Source organism: Micromys minutus (assembly GCF_963924665.1).
Source record: "Micromys minutus genome assembly, chromosome: 8".
Taxonomy (NCBI): Eukaryota; Metazoa; Chordata; class Mammalia; order Rodentia; family Muridae; genus Micromys; species Micromys minutus.
In genome coordinates, this window is record NC_137977.1 from 61,872,070 (window position 1) to 61,892,890 (window position 20,821).

The window sequence follows — 20,821 nt, forward strand, 5'->3', positions numbered from 1 at the left end:
TAGTATGGTACACAGCTACTTGCGGATCAGCCAGAGCTCTCTGCATACAAGCAGCCATGCTTCCCAGCATGATGATAATGGACTAAACCTCTGAACCTGTAAGCCAGCCCCGGTTAAATGTCCTTTGTAAGAGTTGCCTTGGTCATGGTGTCTCTTCACAGCAGTAAAATGCAAACTAGGACATCTTGCCACCCTTAAGTTGCCTCTTTGGGTCTCTGGTTCCAACGAGTAAGAAAAGCATCTAGGAGCCTGAAATAAGGGCAGGTGACAGTGAGCCGTCACATATTTGATGGCATCTCTCCCATGATGCTATTGCTGTTTTCTAGGTAGAGATATCTAGGTCCTTTACCCATCTTTCTCTTTCAGTCTGACTTTGTGTCCCTGGCCGGCTCAGAGCGTGCTATGTAGACCAAGATGGCCTGGAACTTACAGACATCCACCTGCCTCTCTCTCTCAAGTGCTGAGTGAAAGATGTGTGCCACCACAGATGGCCTCTGTTCACTCATGTGTGTTTTTAAGTTGAGTCTGAAGAGTTTATTCAGACAAGACTGAGCCCTCTAAATGCTTTTCCCTGTTGGGTGAGTAGTCTCTATTTCTTGGTGGTATCCTTTGACTCACAAAAGCTTTGGATTTAAACAAGGCGAAATTATCAGAAAATTTTTTTAAAAGTCGCGTTGCCTGTGCTCTTGGTAATATCTCTAAGTGTTGCAAGCAGCTAACAGGAACCAGCTCCAGAACGTATGCATTTCTAGTGACACATGAAGAAAGCTAGAAAAGGGTTTCTATTCTACTTAAAACTCTTTTGGTGCTAACATAAAGATTTAATACAGAAATGGCATTAAGTAATTAGATATTAAAACAAAAAGTCAAACATGGACCCTAGAACCGTACGACACAGGAAAAGAAAAAAGTAACAAGTCCAAGGCCAAACATGGTGAAACTTTCAGAAAAGAACAAAACACTATCATTGTTCTGATGCCTGGTGGTGGTGGCACAAACCACTAATCACAGCACTCAGGAGGCAGAGGCAGGCGGATCTCTGAGTTAGACACCAGCCTGGTCTACAGAGAGAGTTCTGGACAGCCAGGGCTACACAGAGAAACCCTGTCTCAAACCAAACTGTTATGGTTCTGTGTTTTTATTACCCAATCTAAGAACCTGGTAATAAAGCTGAGGGCTGTGCCTGGTGACACATTTCCCTCGAATGTTTTTCTCACTTGTGTGTACTCTTTCATCAATATGCAGTGTTACCCCACCCTTAAGAAGGGACTTGGGCTAAAAGACAGTCTCAGGAAAGGGAACAGAACAGACATATCCAAGGGCTTAAAGAGACATCTGCACTCGGGCCTCCTAACAGTAGTGCCCGAAGTTTTATCTCAAATGGGTGCTAAGAAACTCAAACAGGGGTGGGGGTGGGGAGGCTGCTGGAGAGATGGCTCAGTGGTTAAGAGAACTCACTGACTGCTCTTCCAGAGGTCCTGAGTTCAATTCCCAGCAACCACATGATGGCTCACAACCATCTGTAATGGGATCTGATGCCCTCTTCTGTGTGTCTAAAGACAGCTACAGTGTATTGACAGACATAAATAAATTTTTTTTAAGAAGAAAAAGAAACGTAATCGGGTCCCTCTGCACTTTCTGAGATGATCTCCATAGAATCACAGCTGACTCTACATCACCCTTTCTACCCGTTCAGATCTCTTTGTTCTCTTGCCTTGGACTTCTCCGGTTCTTCTTCCAAGGGACCCATCTGCCTGTGGTGTTAGACCTATCTCCAAGTTTCTCTTCCTCTGTGCATGCTGAGGTCCTTCAGGGCATCAGTGAGGGTTCTGGTTGAGTGCTGGGAATCACTTCCAGATTCCAGGACACCCAGCCCCCTATGAGTCTCCTCAAAGAATCGTGGAGGAGGGTGACAGAGGCTACAGAGGAGACTCTCAGCCCCGAGGGCAGAGACAGAACGTGCTAACACTTCCCAACACCCTGCTTCATTTAAGTTTCCAAGGAAGTGACATCATTTCTCTTGTGCATCTTGCTTTGCCTCTAATCCCCACTGCTGAGACAAAATCACGCTGCAGTGGCTGACAGAAGCCAAACACACCTCCACTCACTCATCTTCACAGTGGAAGGACAGAGGGAAACACATCCTGACGGGTCTGAAGCGCTGACCCATCTGAAACAGCTCAAAATGGAAAACCGGCCAGAAGCATTTTAAGCACATGGCTTTCCTCTTCTCCTTATGCTGACCCTTGTCTGCCTCCTTCCTTTAAAACTATGCCACAGTTTAAACACCTTTCATTTCTTACCCCTGTGTATGTATGTGAGCACTTATACACACACAAGGGCTTGTGTAACAGAGCTGTCTCCAGGAGTTTTCTATGACCCTGCTTTTAAAGAAACAACAAACTGGCTAATGGACAGAGTGACTTCCTTCTACACACTACAACCACATATGAAATGACTGAAAGGGACCATCCCAAGAAGTTGCCTGACCCTAACATATAGACATGTTCAGCTTTACTAGGTTCCCCCAATTATTGAGGAAAATGATGCTCTCAAAAGGTAAGAAACAAGTTGTTACTGTCTGTCTCCTTTTAAAAATATGTACCCATTTCTAATTATAAGTCATTCTGTAATACCAGTTTCCATCTTTTCTTGTTTATAGAACATCTGAATTTTCAGGATCCGTAACTATAGAATCTCCTACAGAAAGTTTCCAGAGCCAATCCAAAGCCTGAGCCCGGAGCCATACTTAGCTCTGCGGTTGGTTTGGGTATGTATGTTCAAATCTCTGACCAATCAAACACGTATCTACTCAGACAGATTTCTCCTTCTCCTCTGGCTGGTAAAAGATAACCCCAGTGGCAAAAATAATTAAGGAAGGCTGAAGAGACGGATGAGCAGTTACCAGCGGGCACTGCTCTCAAAGATGCCCAAGTCTGGTTATAGCAGCTCAAAGCCATCTGTTACTCCCAGGGGACCCGACCAGCTTTGGCCTCTACACTTTGCACTTACCCCACACAGACACACACATGCAGACATGATTAAAAATAAAATCTTTTTATAAAGAAACAAAGGGAAACACCAAGAGAAGAAAAGAGGGTTTGAAACCATATAAAGCACCAAGTTGTCCTAGGTGAGTCTGTATGCGTAAATCTGAATCTATTGTCACGGCTTCTGAGCTGTAAATTTAAAACAATCTAGCGCTTCTTATCCCATGCGGAAATTGAGAAGCAAGCATTCTTTCAGAACCTTGAAAGCAGAGTTCAGTCAAGGCCGTGTGGGTGTTGGTTATCCAACACCTTCTGAAAACTTCAGCAAGAGCATGCTAATGTCCTTTGAACAGCTTTTTTGAGTAAGCAGCTAGAACCCGGAAAGCCCACAGCACTGCCCAACAATGAATGTTATCCCCACACAGCTTTGTTAGAGACAAGAGTTCCTTAGAGCTGTAAAGCCCATTTACAGAACCAATATTCTCTAAATTAAAACAAGCAAACACGTAAACCTCAAGTCCCTTTAGCATCCAGTTTTCTCAGATTATCTGCCGTCCTATAAATCACTCACCCACCTCTGATCTGACAAGCTCCGCCACGGGATAACGAGCCACCCTAAAATCAAATGTGCTTGCTGCACAATCAGATGTAGCACAAAGATTCACTTAACCATCTCACTCTTGAGACTCAAGTGTTACTTGAGGGGAGCAGATCTAATTCCTCTAAGGTGTCAGTTACCAACAAAGGGCAGAGGGTACCCACAAGCTTCTTTCAGCGGTGAGTAGGAAGTGATACAGATGAAACCAACAAACGGGTGCGTTGTCAGGCAGCACGGTAAGTCTGGATCGCACAGCCACGGCGCCATACCCTTTGCAGAGCTGACTTGAGTCACTGGACGTGTGCACCCATCTTTCACCTGCCCATCAAATGCAACACCAAGGCCTGCAGAAGAAATCAGGGAGCCCCATCACACGCAGGGACCCCTGCATAAAGCCCCGTCGACCTGAAAGGCAGAGGCGTGGCAGGACCGAAGCACCGCGGCCTTTCGGGTAAGCCGGCGTCTCCTCCCTGTGTCTGACGCTCAGGCTCATCTTCTGAGCTCACTGTTCCTGTGCTGCTTCCTACTGGGTCCTTTTGCTCCAGGCAGGTTCTCTGATGTGTCAGTCTGACCCCGGTACTCACAGGATGACAGAGAGAACTGACTGGGAGTAAGTTGTTTTCTGACCTCAGTACAAGAGTGAGTGCAGGTGCCTGTGGGCATCAAAAGAAAGGGGGTGGGGCTGGAGAGATGGCTCAGTGACTGCTCTTCCAGAGGTCCTGAGTTCAAATCCCAGCAACCAAATGGTTGCTCAGAACCATCTGTAATGAGATCTGATGTCCTCTGCTGCCCTTAAGAGAGCAACAGTGCAGTCACATGGATGGATGGATGGATGGATGGATGGATGGATGGATGGATGGATGGATGGATGGATGGACGGAAGGAAGGAAGGAAGGAAGGAAGGAAGGAAGGAAGGAAGGAAGGAAGGAAGGAATTAAGTCTGTCTTAAAGTACTTTAAACTTAGAGAGTCATTTAGGAAAAATGCTGAGAAAAAAAAGAGAAGGAGGGAGGGGGAGAGAGAGAAAAAGAAAGAGAGAGAGAGGAAGAGACAAAGAAAAGAAAGAGGAAAGAAAAGGGAGGAGTACAAACATCTTAGAATTTAGACTTACTCACGTGTACGCTGGTGTGTATGTCTGGTTCTCTCAGAGAGGATATTTTATCCCCTAGACCTGGAATTATAGGCTGCCATAGACTGCAATGTGGGTGCTGTTGAGTCCTTTGCAAAAATGGCCAGGACTCCTAACCACTGAGTCATCTCTTAAGCCCCCAAGTTTCTGATGATGGTGATGGATGGCGGGGTGAAGTCTGAGTGTGATGGAACACACCTTTAATCCCCACACTTGGAGGAAGAAACAGGCGGATCACTGAGTTGGAGGTCAGTCTGATTCACATAGTGAGTTCCAGCCAGGCCTACATAGTAAAACCCCTTCTCAAGAGAAGAGAATGGGGTGGAGGGGAGAGGAGGCATCAGGGAAGAGAATCATACTTACCAAGATCTAAGAGGACTGCTCTTCCAGAGCAGGAACATACCTAAAATAAAACTGTATGTATGTGTACTACGTATTTATTTGTATCTATCTATATATGATTTCTCTGACTTTTTTTCCTTTTAGACTGAAGTTACAGAGAGGTGGTATCTACATTAAAAACAAACCAATGAGGCAGTGGTCTCCAACCTTCCCAACCTTTATGTGGTTCCTCATGTTGTGCCCCATCCCCATCCTAAAATTCTCAGTCGCTACTTCTTAAGTGTAATTTTGCTCCTGTTATGAATAGTAATGTAAAGCTTTGCTGTGCAGACCCTGTGGTGGCCGAAAGCCACAGCTTGAGAACCTCTACAGTAAGGGCAGGAAAACCAGTCCGGCGAAGACTCGGTAGGAAGGCCACGTGAGACAAGTACCAGCCACACACACAGTGCTTTATTTGCTTGTGCCTATTCTACAAACGGCAAACAGTTTCCTTGTAGAGTCAGAGATGCGTTTGTGTGACCACAGACTCTTGGTGAGTGCTGCTGCGTCCGGGTTCCAAGTACAAGGCGGTATGAAGAAGGTACCTTCAAACAGACCGGAAACAGCCCTGGCTTGGTAAACAGAACCACTAAGTACTGGATTCAGAGACTCTGGAGCTGAGTGACTCACCCTAGATCTCCATCCTTCATGCACTTTACAGAAGTCGTGACATGGTCATCTATGGCTCCTGCTGCTCTTGAACAAAATAAAACTCAGCAGAACCAAACTAGGAAAGGAATTCTTGGGGTTATTTGTGAAATACAGTGTTAAAAATCACATGCAGGTCAGTCAGACCCTGACATGTTTTTTGTTTTTGTTTTTGTTTTTTTTTTCTGAAAAGTGATTAGTTCTGAATGGAATTTTGTTCCTGGGAGCAAAGGTCCCTTCAACTGTGCCTAAAATCTCACTGGACCTAGCCAGGCTATAAGGAAGGAAATGTAAAACTGTCTTTCCTTTTTTCTTTTATTGCTTTTTATGTGTTGGGGAGGACACATACCAAGTGTGTGTGGAAAGGAGGACACAGAGGATTGATTACTTGGTTGTCATCCTCAGGAATGTATCCACCTCGAGACAGAGTTGGCCTGTCTGGCCATGATGCTCCAGGGACCAATCCTCGTCTTATACCTCCCCGGCATGTGAGCTGCTCAGGCTCAGAGTGTCACCAGCTTTTCACAGAAGTCCGGGAACCAAACCCAGGTCCTCAGGTTTGGCAAGTACTTTACCAACTGAGCCAACCCTTGATCCCATTAAACTACCCCACCCCTAGATCTGACACAGGCTACTTAGTAACACATCTTGGAAATTGGACACAGATATAGATTAGAAAACTAGGCTTCTTATAATGGTCTGTTAACAAAATATAACATACTTTCACTTCCAAAGGATAGCTTGGAAAGGGTCCAGACACACCTTGTTAACTGAGGCAGAAAAAAAGAAACATTCTCACAAAGTATCATTGTTTAAATACACTCTATTTTTATTTTATCTTAAAATAGTTTAACCTTTATGCTACAGACTTATTTCAAAAAACAAAATCTTATCTTGCACCAAAATATATATATATAACACTCTGTTTATTTTTTTTTCTCCAAAGACCATTAAATACTAAATGGAAACAAAACCTAAATAATGATGTAAAGAACCAAGTTTCATTTTACAAACTTGAGTTGCACATTTGGAAAACATTACTTCTGCGCAATGATTTGTCCTCACTGCACCAAGTCCTTGCTCAGTCTCAGCAACAGCAGATCTGCGAACGCCAAGTGCACTGGTTCCTAGCCATACAATGGCTGACAATTCATGTTCAAGGTAAGAAGAGCAAAAGAGTCAATGACCTTTGCCCTCTTTAAAGAACAAAGCAACAACAAAAACATTTCCTAGTTTCCAGTGATTTTTTTAAGATCACTACCCTTTGAAATCTGTTAAAGAATAAGTAGTGTTTTAAATAAAAAGAAAAAAAATACAACAGCATTGAACTAAAATACGTGATTATTTTAAACAAACAGTGCACAGTCTGAGGAAGTCTGGTTAGGGTGCAATAGTTTTATATACACATGGAAGTCACATCACACACACATACGGGAGAACAGGAATTGGACTTGGCTCTTTGCCTTTAAAAAAGAAATGAAAAAAAAAAAAAAAGGTCAAACTAAGACTAATTGTGCCCAGGCTTCTGTGAGCCCAGTGACACAGTACAAAAGAAGCAGGCAGCATCTGTCTTAAATTCCTCACAGGACTAATTTCTAGCAGTAGGTGAACGAATGACTGAACTAGCAAACAGGGCAGGTCCTGTTGGTAACTGTGCAGACAAACGCATGCTAGGGCTGATCCCTTCCGCTGACAGCATCCAGTTAGTCTAGAGCAGTGGTTCTCAGCCTTCCTAATGCTGCAGCCCCTGTGAAAGAGCCAGTCACCCCAAGGGGTCATGACCCACAGGTTGAGAGCCATTGCTCTGTAGCTGTCACAGTGACAAACAGCCAGGTTTCTGCTTCTGGTTCTTCAAATTGGAGGGGAAGGGAATCAATCTGTGGCATAACCTGTGATCCCACTGTCTCCCTCAATTTTGTCTTGGCAAAGCATAAAGAACTCCTTATGGTACCAAATGTAAAGGTTTGATTAGGAAACAATACTTTTAAAGAGATCTCAAATGTTGTAGGAGCTGTGTATCACAGAATTTGATCAACACCTTGCCAGAAACCACATTTCCACTCCTGGTGCAGCAATGACTAAGGAGTCCAACTGCCCTCTTAATTAGTCATTAGAAGAGAAAGCCCCGTACTTGCTAGAGAGCAGACTTCTTCAAGCATCCCTTCACTTCCTATCCTAATGTCTAAGTCTCCACTCCGATGCGCCTGTCAAGTAGTCAGGTCTTGTATTAGGAGGATCTGTGTGCAACCTAAGATAAAAGGCCAGAAAGAGTTTGGCTGCAGCTCCATTCTGTCCCAGTCCACAGTCCCCCAAAGACAAGGAAGGCTGAATAAAATGTTAGGGGAAACCACCTGCTGTACAGACTTGACAAAATATTATTAACATGAAAATAAGTAATGCAAAAACATTCTTTAAAATGGGGCTGTGCCCTGATACCGGGGGACACAGATCTAAGCTGCAAAATCTTCAAGTCATACCCTCCACTGTATTCTCTTACCAATGATTTTCTGGAAAACATAGACCAGAAATTATGTTTCTTCTTTGTTGAGTATTTTAATTCAAGTAAAAAAAAAATGTGTGTAACAGTAAAACTCAATAAATTAATCCTAAAGCAAGATGTGACAGTCCAAAGATATACCAGCAGTGAATTTTCAGAAGCTCTGTTTTGCTCTGGCCTCTGGGTCTTTGGTTTCTATCTACAATTGTGGCCAGGTGAGAGTGACCAATGATGTACTACAACTGGAGATTCATGATTTTAAAGCCTAGTTAGTGGGATAGTAGTCGACTGAAGAAAAACTTGAGATGGTGAGCAGAGGGCAGGTCAAATACTTCCTAAAGGAGTCTACAAAAGGACTGAGTAGCCAGACGAACGGATAAACTCGTCTTTATGTGGGAAAAGAAAATGCCAGGCAGACTCATGCAGGAGCATGCAGACAGGCTGTGTCTCCTTCCTCTCAGGCCTGCACAGCATCTGCCCTGCACAGTGCTTTATGCACAGTAGGTCCTTGGTCAATGTGTGTGCACTGAATGAAAATGGCAGGTCTCATCCTTTAATGAGGAAGAACCACCAAGGCATTTGAGGAGGGAGGCAAAAGGACACAGCAATATCGCACGTGACAATGAAAACAAAACACACGTGAAGTCTTCTGGGCCAATATCACTTCACTGCCCCTGTGCACAGTACATAGGTTCTAATTCTAGGTATTGCTTTTTAAAAGTACTCTGCTAGTAACTACAACATTGTAGGAAAGGGTAGTGACCAGTAGTGCCACACAATTTCTCTGCTGGCATTTCCTAAAGTCCCTGAAGTTCCTGTTATTCGTCACTAATCGTCCCAAACACTGTACTACTTACAGTGCTATGTCTCAATGTGCTTTGAATCTGGTTTCTCTTGTGTACATACTTTCAGAAGGCAGAGAAGAAAACTATTCCAACACAGCCTGGGGTCCAGTTAAACAGTGGCTGCACCCTCTCTGGAGTAATCAGATGTGAGGCAAGGCACTGTCTGCTCAGATTTGCAAGTGCCTACAGACTCAGAGGCCTCACAGCCTTGTATAGTCTTCCTACTTGAATAACAGGTTCCATGTCTGCCTACTGTTTGAACAACAGGAGGAAAGGCTGGAGAGATACAGACTTCCCACTGATCTCTCAATGCACTCTTCAGATATCCAGAAAATCTCAAACAATTATGAATTATTGCAACAAAGAGACAAACTAAGTCCCCTTAATAGTATTTGGAAATAAAAGGGGGCATTTCAAATATTTGTGTTATGGCAAAGAGCTGTCAGGAAAGAAGGCAGAAGAAGCTAAAGGAAAAATATATTTTATAATACTTCTGTCTTCCACATCTAGGGAAGGGTTTTCTAAATGCACGTGCCCTACCAGGCGCCAATGAGGGGAACCTGACTAATTTGTGTGCAAATGCCCGAGACCAGGAGTGACAATGAGGTGACAGAGAGTGGTCACATCTAGATATTAGTTTCATTATACAGAAAAATAAATATAAGATTCAAAACCTAAAATCCATTTTGCCTAGGAAGTAGAACTATTCTAAGTGGAGGGTGACTTTAAGGGAGGTCACCAAGCAAAATGTAGCTGTCTAATAAAACCCACCGCTCTCATGTTCTTACTGAGGAAAAGAAAGGGTCTTTCTCTGTGCTAAGTTATTTTCCTAAGGGAATTATTTTAATAAAAAGGGGGAGGCTACCATGAATTTCCATCCCACAAATGCCACAAACAGCTTCGGGAGCTGAAGCTGTGAAATGAGCTTCCATGTCACAGCGAGGAGGGGCTGGAGGAGCAGGGCAGAGACAGTGACACTGCACTACAGTAGGTATTTACGTCTGCTATCCTCATCCAAGGTAAGGTCAACGACCTCTGCTGGCGAAGCCCACGTCTGCTGGGGAGTCACAGCAGTCCATGACTGTGTTGGCCGGGAGCCAACATACTGCGTACCAGAGCCATGCTTCCAGGAAGAAACACTCTGGATCACACCTCCTCGGGGGTGAACACACCTGCAATTGTGAGAAGAATAAAGTCCAGTTAATCTTACCATGAGAAAACTACGAGATAATATGACATTAGTTGTACTGACAAACACTTTGCCAGTCCTATTGTACAAGCTCATGACGCCCACCACTACCTCTTTCTCCCCGCTCTACACGCCTGTCTCCTCCTTCCCCCCTCTCAGCTCAGCCTTTAGAAGACTGAGGGCTCAACTCAGCTCATGAGCTGTGCTCCAGTCAGTAACTGACAACATCAGAAATTATTGACTGTCCTCATGTGACTCATGTGCGAAGCTACAAGCAGCATGCATTGTGGCAGTCAACAGTCAAGAGTTCAACCACCACTGCCTATCATACACACAGTGATAATAATGATTAAGGAAAAACCTTGCTTTTAAACCATACACCTTGCAAAATCACACACACATTCTTTCAGAGGTTAGCCTGCCAAACAACCAAGAGAAGCGTGGAAGAACAGAGCATTTGGTACAATAGGCTTATTTGGGTTTTAGTTTTTGGTTGGTTAGGTTTGGTTTTTTTTCTTCTTTTGGACAAGGCGTTGCCATGTATCCTAGACTCGGCCTAGACCGAATAGGTACCACAATCTGACCTTGAGTTCATACTAACTCTCTTTCCATTCCTCCTGAGTGCTAGAGTTACTGGTGTGGGCTGCCACACCTGCTCTGAACCCACATTTCTTATAGTAGCAGAGATACAAAGTCTGCTCAGAAATGGGCCAAGTGGCTACTAAGCCAGCAGACACAATACATTCCAAGGCTAGCCAGTGAAAGTATTAAAATAGAGACCTACAGCACCATGTCTAATCCTAAATCCTACAACCACTAAGTAAACACAGACTAAGTGTCTATAAAGAGGAAAACTGTCTGGGAAGCAGAAGAATTTGGGCTAAGGGTGTCCTGTCAACATTTACAAAGCCTGTTTTGATGAGTGGAAACAAGGGGACTAATGACTTTCCTAAGCAGTTTGTATATCACCTCACTGAACAATTAAAAAAAACTGACGGGAAATAAAATATTTTTACAGATGGAAACAGGCTTGGGGGGGGGGGGCAGGATTTACCTTGGTCACAATATTTTAAGTGTTAGGTCAAAGAACTTTAAGGCAAGTCATGTAATTAAAATGAACCATCTAAAAGTATGATGTTCTCTAAAACTTCAAAACTCATTAGCATAGCACTCTAATTAAAGTAAAGCCAACTAGAAAATTAGTAAGAATTCAGGGATAGAAAATTAGTAGGAATTTGGGGACTAAGTAGCCAACACGACAGTCAGTGTATGTAGTTTTTGGCAGATCTCCTAGAGCCTCTGAGCTCTGGGGTGTAAAGTGCCATTGCTACTCTTAAGGAACCACGAGCTTTTTAGGGATCGAATCTAATCCGTATTTTATAGAAGAGAATGAAATGCAACCTAAGCATAGAACTACAGCAAAACCACATTTCCATTCAGGCTTATTGTCCTCCAATGACAACTGAAATGGTACTCTTACCCAGGAGTATTTGTTAAACTTCCCAAGAGTCTAGGAAAGTACTTGGTTTAAGAGTAGGGAGTAAGAGTGTAGACTTAAAGCCTGCACTTACTACTGAAGACTGGACAGCCAAAGCCAAAGGACACGGATTTAGCCACTAACAGTCACTGCAGTACCAGGTATAAGCAACTCCATCACCATATGTAATAAAGGACAGTTAGCACACTGGAGCGCCTAAAAGAACAATGGATGAAGTCAAGCCCTGACCACCTGAGTCTGTCTTCAGAATTAAAAACTCTCTGGTCCAATGCTTTCCTGACTGTACAGTCCCATTGAAAGGTACCGTTCTGGGCCCGAACGAGGGGACGAAACCGGCAGGTTGGAGCCGCTGCCGTCGCCATGACCTGCGGTAACCAGCGAGAGCTCGCTCGCCAGAAGAACATGAAGAAACAGAGCGACTCGGTTAAAGGAAAGCGCCGAGATGATGGGCTTTCTGCTGCCGCCCACAAGCAGAGGGACTCGGAGATCATGCAGCAGAAGCAGAAAAGGGCAAACGAGAAGGAGGAGGAACCCAAATAGCTTTGTGGCTTCGTGTCCAACCCTCTTGCCCTACGCCTGTGTGCCTAGATGCCAGTCCCACCATTTTCGAGTTTCTTCCTGTAGTGCTCACAGGTCCCAGCACTGATGGCATTCCCTTTGCCCTGAGTCTGCAGCGGGTTCCTTTTGTGCTTCCTTCCCCTCAGGTAGCCTCTCTCCCTCTGGGCCACTCCTGGGGGTGAGGGGGTTACCCCTTCCCAGTGTTTTATATTCCTGTGGGGCACACCCCCAAAGTATTAAAAGTAGCTTTGTAATTCAAAAAAAAAAAAAAAAAAAAGAAAAAAAAAAGAAAGAAAAGAAAAGAAAAGAAAGGTACCGTTCTGCCTTTCAGAAATGTCAAAGGCAAAGTGAAACAAACCAAATTCTAGAAGGCAAGTTTTGGATGATCAATTCTGCACAACAATCCAGGCAGCACAGAATAGAATAAATTACCCCTTAAGACTCAGGCTGGGGGGGGGGGGGTAAGAGGACTTATTTCTCTTATAGAGGAGCCAAGTTCAGTTCCTAGCACCCACCCTGGGTGGCTCACAAGTTTTAACTCCAGCTCCAAGGGATCTGACACCTCTGGCCTCTGAAGGCACCTGTGCTCCTGAACACCACCACCACACACAGTTAAAAACAAACATTTTCTGAAAAAGTCACGCTGAGGCGTCTTCTAGAATTAAATTAAATGCTAATATGAGCTCCAAGGCTATCAGTGACTAGAATTTGTTGTAAGTTAGGATCACAGCAGAGCGGGACTGGTCAGGGGAAGTCAAGACCACAAGTGCAGTCACAAGAGAATGCCTGTCTGCTTAAATATGAACAGCCTGCAAAAATTAAGGTGTACATTATTATTTGTGTAGCTAAGAAATGAATAAAACACAGTGAGGCTTTTTAATTTCTTACAGGGAGGGAGAGAGAAAATATATGAACAATTGAGGGGTGAGGGTTAATGTATGTTCACATGAGCATGTACACACATGCAGGCCAGCAGACAACTTCAGCAATCTTCCTTGACTGCTCCTCTGCTTCTCCCCACCCCCACCCCGCCCCAAAGACACAGTCTTTCACTGAACCAGAGGCTCATCAGTCCAGCTGGACTGGCTACCCAGTGAGCTTTAGGGATCTGCCGGCACTGGGTTAGACACAGCTGGGACCAGGAAGCATATCCTCATGCTTTGTGCCATAGGCACTTAACCAACAGAGACACCTCTCCAGCCCAGGAACTTTCTGTAAAGTTCAGAAAGCAGGCGAGTGCTGGAGAAACATCTCAACTACAGTGTACACAAGAGAAATAATTTATAATGTCTAACAACAGAGATGGAAATTTTCTGTAAGGTAATTCTCACACAGTGATGGTTTTAGAAGCTCCACAAGCTGGAGTTATCACAGAGAAAGGAGCCTCAGTTGAGGAAATGCCTCCCTGAGATCCAGCTGTAAGGCATTTTCTCAACTAGTGATCAAGGGGGAGGGCCCAGCCCATTGTGGGTGGAGCCATCCCTGGGCTGGTAGTCCTGGGTTCTATAAGAAAGCAGGCTGAGCAAGCCAGGGGAAGCAAGCCAGTAAGTGACATTCCTCCATGGCCTCTGCATCAGCTCCTGCTTCCTGACCTGCTTGAGTTCTGACTTCCTTTGGTGGTGAACAGCAATGTGGAAGTGTAAGCTGAATAAACCCCTTTCTCCCTAAACTTGCTTCTTGACCATGATGTTTTGTGCAGGAATAGAAACCCTAAGATACCAGTAGTTCTCAACCTGTGAAGTGTGAACCCTTTGATGGTAAATAAATGACCTTTTCACGGAGGTTGCCTAAGACCACAGGACCATCTGCATCAAAAACTTACATTATGACAAAATTAGTTATGAAATAGCAATTAAAAAAAAAAAGACTATATTAAAGGGTTTCAGAATTAGAAAGGTGGAAAACCATTCATCTAGACCAAATACTAAATTCAGAAGAGTATACCAGAGATGGTATCTGAGTTAGGGTTATAGAAACACTGGAGTTTAAATTAAATGTCTTGATGATAAAACCAATCCCAGGCACCAAAATATTGATTGTATGGCCAGGAGCTGGAGAGGTGGACAGCTCAGCAGCTGAGGGCAGTGGTTGCTTTGGCAGAGGACCTGGATTCAATTGCCAACGCCCACATGGTGATTTACAAGCATCCATAACTGCGACTCCAGGGGATCTGATGCCTTCTTCTGACCTCTGCAGGTATGAAACATGAGCGTGGTGTGCATACATACATTCAGGCAAACCACACTCAAAACATGAATAAATCTTTTTTTTTAAAGTTTTTTAAGGAAGCTAAAAATTTCACAGTGAAAAGAAAGTTGAGTAAAGAAACTAAGAAGAAAGGCACCTGTTATTTCTAAAAGAAAGAACAATAAAGCAGGGAGATGTGACAGGGATAGAAGACAAGTGACTATGGAAGGGAGGGACGGGGAGGGAGGGAGGAAGGAAGAAGGGAAGGGAGGGAGGGAGGGAGGGAGGGAGGAAGGCCCTAATACAGGATTTAAAAGGAATAGTGTCTTTTAAGAAATAATATAAGAAATAAACCAATAGAAAAACATGTTAATAAAGGGGTAAATCAGTAGTTCTTTCTTCCTAGTTTAATGGAAAAATCAGATTAAAAGAAAAGAGGAAAAACATAAGAGAATTTATGGAAAATGTTTTTATTAAGTCATGAAGAAATGATAAAAGTAGAAACCTCATCTCGCCCAAACAGGGAGAGCAACTATGAAAGCAGAAGTGAGAAAGGAAGTGACTGGTGACCAGGACTAGTGTCCACAGAGGCAGTGCCACTGCTTAGCTGAACAGTCCATCAGGAAGCACGAGGAAGCCTCACGGGGTACCTCAGTTCAGACACACCTGAGTGTCACTGCTCCACAGTCACTTATGCCTCTGTCTTTGTATCTTATTTTCCTGATTTAAATTACCAGGAACCAATCATTAGCCCACCTTGCATGCTCCTGAACACCCACAATCTCCACTTCACTATCTGAAGAGGCGACATTAATCTCTTCATTAAGCGGTGCACTGCCAATAGAAGCTTTGTCACTTGCTAGGAATCCTGGATCCAAATGACCTGAAAGAAAAGGGGAGAACAGAAACAAAACCGTTTGATCTCTTTAGACAGAGACAGCTCACCAACAAATTACTCATCTAGGTTTAAAGCAAGTTAGTTGCAGCAAAACCATTTCCATGTCAAATAAGCAGAGGCAGAGAGAACTCTGTTATTTTTTGTTATCTTCCCTTTTTCCATTTTTCATGTATGTATATGGTGTGTGGATATATATATACACATATACATCACTCCTGTCTCTTGTTCTGTGATGCTTTCTGCATTCAGCCCTTGTCCACTTTTAATGCCTTGCATACCCACCTAGGTCAGTGAGGTAGTTCTCTACTGCTTATCATCATAGAACAAAATTCTAAATCAACATCTACAAAGGCACACACAGAATAAAAGTAACCAAATTAATACTATATTTACACCAATATGCTTTATGAAAGACTTAACATGTTTTCCTTCTCAAGGAAGGACAATCTGGCAAAGTCTGATCCCAAAATCCATATAAAATCAAAGACAAGAGGCATAAGGAGCTTTGGGGTTTGCATGACTGAAAGGTACGCTGCACACTGCTCACAACTCTCATTAGACATGAACAAGTCCCGAGTGCTGGAAACAGAAACCTGTTCAATGCTCTGAGACACAAAGGACTTCTTCACAGGCCTCTCCATAAACTATTCATTACATTATACAGTAAGACGCTTCTAATGTCACAGAGCTGACAGAAAGGTTAATGGCACAACATCAAATTAAAACACATGGCTCTAAAAACAATCTATGTATGAGTGAAAATAATTCAGCTACATCTCCAGCTCTTAAATATACCATCTTAACTGAACTTTAAATTCCTGGATGGCCAGCAATAAAGTTCAGTGGTAAAAGCATTTATTTCACAAGCTAGACAACCTGAGTTCTGTCCCCAGGAATACAACAAAAGGGAGAAATAAACTCCCAGAAGTTGTTTTATGTTTCCCCACCTTCTCATGCACGCACGTGCGCACACACACACACACACACACACACACACACACACGATTTATTCCTACAAATTAACACAGTTGCAGTTAGCACCAACTTTCATTTATTCTTTACGAGGTATTTGCATTTAGACATGCTGCTATCAGGCTGGGTGGTGATAGTGCATGCCTTTAATCTTAGCATTGGAAGTGGAGGCAAGTGGATCCCTGAATTAGAGGCCTGGTCTACAGACTGAGTTCCAGAATAGCCAGGGCTACACAGAAAAACCCTGTCTTGAAACCCCCCCACCTCCACTCCACCCCCAAAAGTTATCAAATACTCTATACTTAACAAAATTTTTATTGAAACTTTATACAAATGAGACCAAGGAAAGGAGGACTTTACAGACAGATGCTGCTCTCTGTCCTGTCACCGCTCCAGTGCATCTGCCAGTACCACTGAGAAGTCCTGTATTTTCACTCCCATCAACCTCTGCACAGGACACTTACGGGAAAGCACAGGCAGCCCAAGTCAAAACCTTACAGTGCTTGCATCCTCTACCCCTGCAAACACATCCTGGAGAATTCTCTCCAAGAGGAAAAGACCTACGTAAGTTAAACATCACAGCAGGCAGCAATGGGCACTACAGTGCAAACATAAACTTGGGAGCAGATACAGACAACATTTAAAACACAATATGTGCTATTATAAAAGTGTGTGGTCAGTAAAGAAAGCTGTCAAAGTAGTCCAGGTTGATATTGTCAGTGCTTATTGCTTAATGCTATTTTTACCTACATTTCTTCAATAAACCTAGGATAGGAAAAAAAATCAATAAAATGACTCCTAATGATATTCTGCCATACTCATTGATCAGTGCCTAGCCCAATAATCATCAGAGAGGCTTCCTCTGGTAGCTGATGGGAGCACATGCAAGCAGATGAAGAGACCCTCAGCCAACATTAGGTGCAGAGAGAGCCAAACTGGAGATCTCCATCGGATCCCTTCAGGATAACCTTGGGGAATCTCGTGGATGAAGGGGAGGAAGGATTGTGAACCCACAGACTGCGTGTGTCTGCACTATGTCATCTGTAAATATATTATGGTTGTTAGCTTGTGGTTTCTGTGGGGCTCCTAACAGTGTATGTGTGTGTGGGGGGGGGGGTGTCTGACTCTTGCCTGCCCTTAGGACCCTTTTCCTCTCCCAGCCCTGATTAATTTGCTATACTGCGCTCAGTTGGCATCCTTGGGAGGCCCACTCTTCTCTAAAGAACGAATGAACAGTGGATCTGGAGAGAGGAAGTGGGGACTGGGAAGAGTGGAGGTCAGGATGTATTGTGTGAGAATTTTTAGAAAGAGAGACAGAAAAGGATGTAGGTGAGAAGAAAAAACTGGCAAGTTTAAAAGCTAGTGCGATGGTCGGTGGGTAAAGGCACGTGTGGACAAGCCTCACAACCTGAGCTTGATCATAGAATCCACATGGTGCACTGTGGGACATGTGCCCACAGACATATAAATAAATCAATGTTTAAAGACGAGAAAGAACCAGTGACTGAGACTATATCACAGTCTGCATGGGTCTGTAACATGATTTGGATTTCATGTGCTGACACTGGCAACAGGCACCAATCTTTGAAACCTACATAAAAAATATTCACTATACAGCACCCATTCTGTTAAATCTAAACATTGTTTAAATGGGACTTGGCTAAGCCTAAAAACAGTAAGGCTAGATCCTTATTCTGTCTTAATACTTTGGTGTGACCAAGTGTTTTATCCATTTGTGCCCTAATGCTTTAGTTAGGATTGTCACTATGCACACTGCTCCAGCTGCATCGTGGGGGAGGGACAGATTGACAACCTCTCTCATCTCAAGTTTCAACAAGTCTATAATCAATAACTTAAGTACATTTTACTGTTTAATTATCTGTGAGCTCTATAACAATAAATACATTACTCAGGGCATGGTATAGATTATACTAGGTAGTAGAAATACTAGAGGACACAAGGCAGACACAGGCACTGTTCTCAATGCACATACATATCTGTAATCCTAGGACCTGGAATCCAGCCTGGGCTATCTGTCAAGTAGTGTGGGAGATACAGCATAGGTACATTCAGTACATAGGTACTCAGACTTAAAAGTTTATCAGAAAAGCTGAACTCCCAGGAAAGACTGGGCACAAGTAAGAGGTAAAGTACCACAGGAACACTGTTGCCTTTTAGGATCTAAACGTTTGTTGAGAGCTAAAAATAGAAAAAGACCAATATCGGCAGAGTTGAGAAATCACAGGTAGGAGTATGGCTTTGATCTTGAAAAGTAAGAAGCTGTGAGTAGGAAGGGGAGTTGGGGGGGGGGAGGGTATAACATTTGAAATGTAAATACAGAGAATATCCAATAAAAGTGAAAAGGGGAACAAAAGAAAAGTGAGAGACTATTGAAAGACCTACAAAGTGGCATAGTTAGATTTGTATTTTAAAGACTCCCTTTTGGAGTATAGATGTCCAATGGAGAGCAGAGTGAGAAACTGCAGAGGGCGGAACCAGTTACTGGGCAGCAGCATGTTCCTGGGGAAGGTGCAGAATGGGAAGTGCTCCCGTGACCCTGGGATCCACTACATGGAAGAATACAGAAAGTCAGAGTGACGCCTACTGCTGATTTAAGGAACTCTACGGAGACAATGAAGGCTGAGGGCACCTATGTATTTAACTCTCAGACAGAAGACAGACAGAGGAACTATTTAAAACCTCTTGGACTCAGAGATCTAGAGAACAGATAGATAAATCCATAGCAGCCCAGAGAGAAGGGAGGGAAAGAAGTACTGAACAGAATCTCGATGACCACCACTACCCAAAAGATGGCACAAAAAAGGGTCTCTGGGAAAATCAAACCACCAACAAAAGACAGGTAAGGGCTCAGGTAAGGAGTGAAAAGGCAATATTCACTTGGAGCCCCTCCCACTCGTGGGAGTTCTTTCAGTTTTCTTAATCTACGTGTTCTCTGATGGAGAAAAACGTGAAGTAAGCAGAAACCTTGAGATGACTCAGGAACGATGTGACCATACAGCAGAAGCTGAGGGCAATCAGGAACAGGCAGAGAACGGAGGGAAGGGACTGGCAGTGCTAAGCAAGGGAGATGGGTTTGAAGGAGTGCACATGCCCCACGTTAAAGAGTAGAGCAGGCTGTGTCAGGGGAAGAGATGAGATGACAGCAGTGGCAGGCAGCTGATACACACGATGTTGGCTAGTGTGGGCAAGGACGGTAAAAATGGTTAGAAAAGAAAAATACTCCAAAGGAAAGAAGAGCCTGAGAGTCAAGGTAAAATTGCAGATTTAGGGGAATAAAGTGACCCTTAATGCAACCATGTAGCGGTCTCCAGTTAGGGTTAGCAGTGTAGACACAAGCTAACTAGATAATGCTAGGTGAATCTACCCAAGAGCGGAAAACGCAGCCAGGAGTCCTGGGGCCGGACCCAACAAAGTACTAGTAACAGTACAGAAAAGCCCTTAGTGTAAATCTGCAGTGCTGACATGTCTGTGACAAAATTGTGACAGAGGGCCCTGGATGCAAAAAACGAAAGAACAGGCAGAAGGCAGAGAAGCCACACTGTGGTGTTCCCTTCCGCCTCAGAAAGGCTGGACCCCACCATCCAGGTTCTCTGCTGTGTTTGGCCACCCACAATTCACGCGCCAACAAGTTCTCTGCTGCTCTGTGGAATATCAGCTCAGGGTAAACCACTGACTTTCCTCCTCTTCCTTATGAAACTGACTTTCCTGAATGCTGCCCTGTGGATTGCTGCCAATAGGCGGGTGAGGGCAGGTGAAATGAAGACTGGAGTCTCTGACTGGGCAGTGAAAAAAGATGGCAGGCTGAGAGTTTTAGAGACGGGACAAAGAGGAACAGAGAGGACAGAAGGACAAAGATGGAGGAAGAGGATGAACATGATCCACATGGCTTCAGATAGCCACAGGTAGCTATAGAAGAGCATAAAATAATATAGGGTAATTTGTTCAGTCTTGGTGGGCCGCTTGTATCAACATCAACTGAGTTCTTTGTATGGGTGTTTGTGGGTTGAGGATTTACTGATATAAAACTGACTGATAAATTACAAGCCTCTAGAGTTTTGAGTTTACTGAGTTACGGGGATTTGTGACAGCTAGCCACAGATGGCAGATGACTGGGGATGTGAGCAGTTCCACAGCAAGCAAACCAAACCTTGAGCAGCGATGAGTTGGGCGGACGCCACATGGGTTAGACATGGGGATGGGAGACCGCCAGCTGGTGCCTAGCTGGATTTGTTTTTTAATTATTACACCCAACACTGCCTCTGTCCCACTCCTCTGGAAAGGAAGCTGCTCCTAACCCAATCTGGAGACTGGTCAAACAGTCCTTCACCCTCTAGTACCTGCAGCTGTTTCTTCCAGGGACACGTCCACTGCACGCCCCTGGCTGGCTCACTCATCCGAGTCATGACTAGGA

The 20,821-nt window shown here is 44.0% G+C and overlaps 2 protein-coding genes across 4 annotated transcripts in view; one reads left to right on the top strand and one right to left on the bottom strand.

Moving 5' to 3' along the window:
• Positions 1-6,550: 6,550 nt before the first annotated feature.
• The window catches only part of ARK2N (arkadia (RNF111) N-terminal like PKA signaling regulator 2N), a 73,153-nt gene continuing 58,882 nt past the window's right edge, over positions 6,551-20,821 (bottom strand). For all 3 annotated transcript variants that reach the window (XM_080919857.1, XM_080919856.1, XM_080919858.1), the window contains 2 exons: positions 15,276-15,402; positions 6,551-10,259 (listed from right to left, as the gene is read on the bottom strand). In XM_080919857.1, the coding sequence (XP_080775983.1) occupies positions 10,070-10,259; positions 15,276-15,402 (317 nt within the window). In that variant the 3' untranslated portion in view covers positions 6,551-10,069. The remainder of the gene's footprint in view (positions 10,260-15,275; positions 15,403-20,821) is intronic.
• On the top strand, positions 11,885-12,478 carry LOC308423603 (small EDRK-rich factor 2-like). The gene has a single exon (XM_080920397.1). It carries the CDS (start codon positions 12,135-12,137, stop codon positions 12,312-12,314), a length of 180 nt encoding a protein of 59 aa, XP_080776523.1. The 5' UTR covers positions 11,885-12,134; the 3' UTR covers positions 12,315-12,478.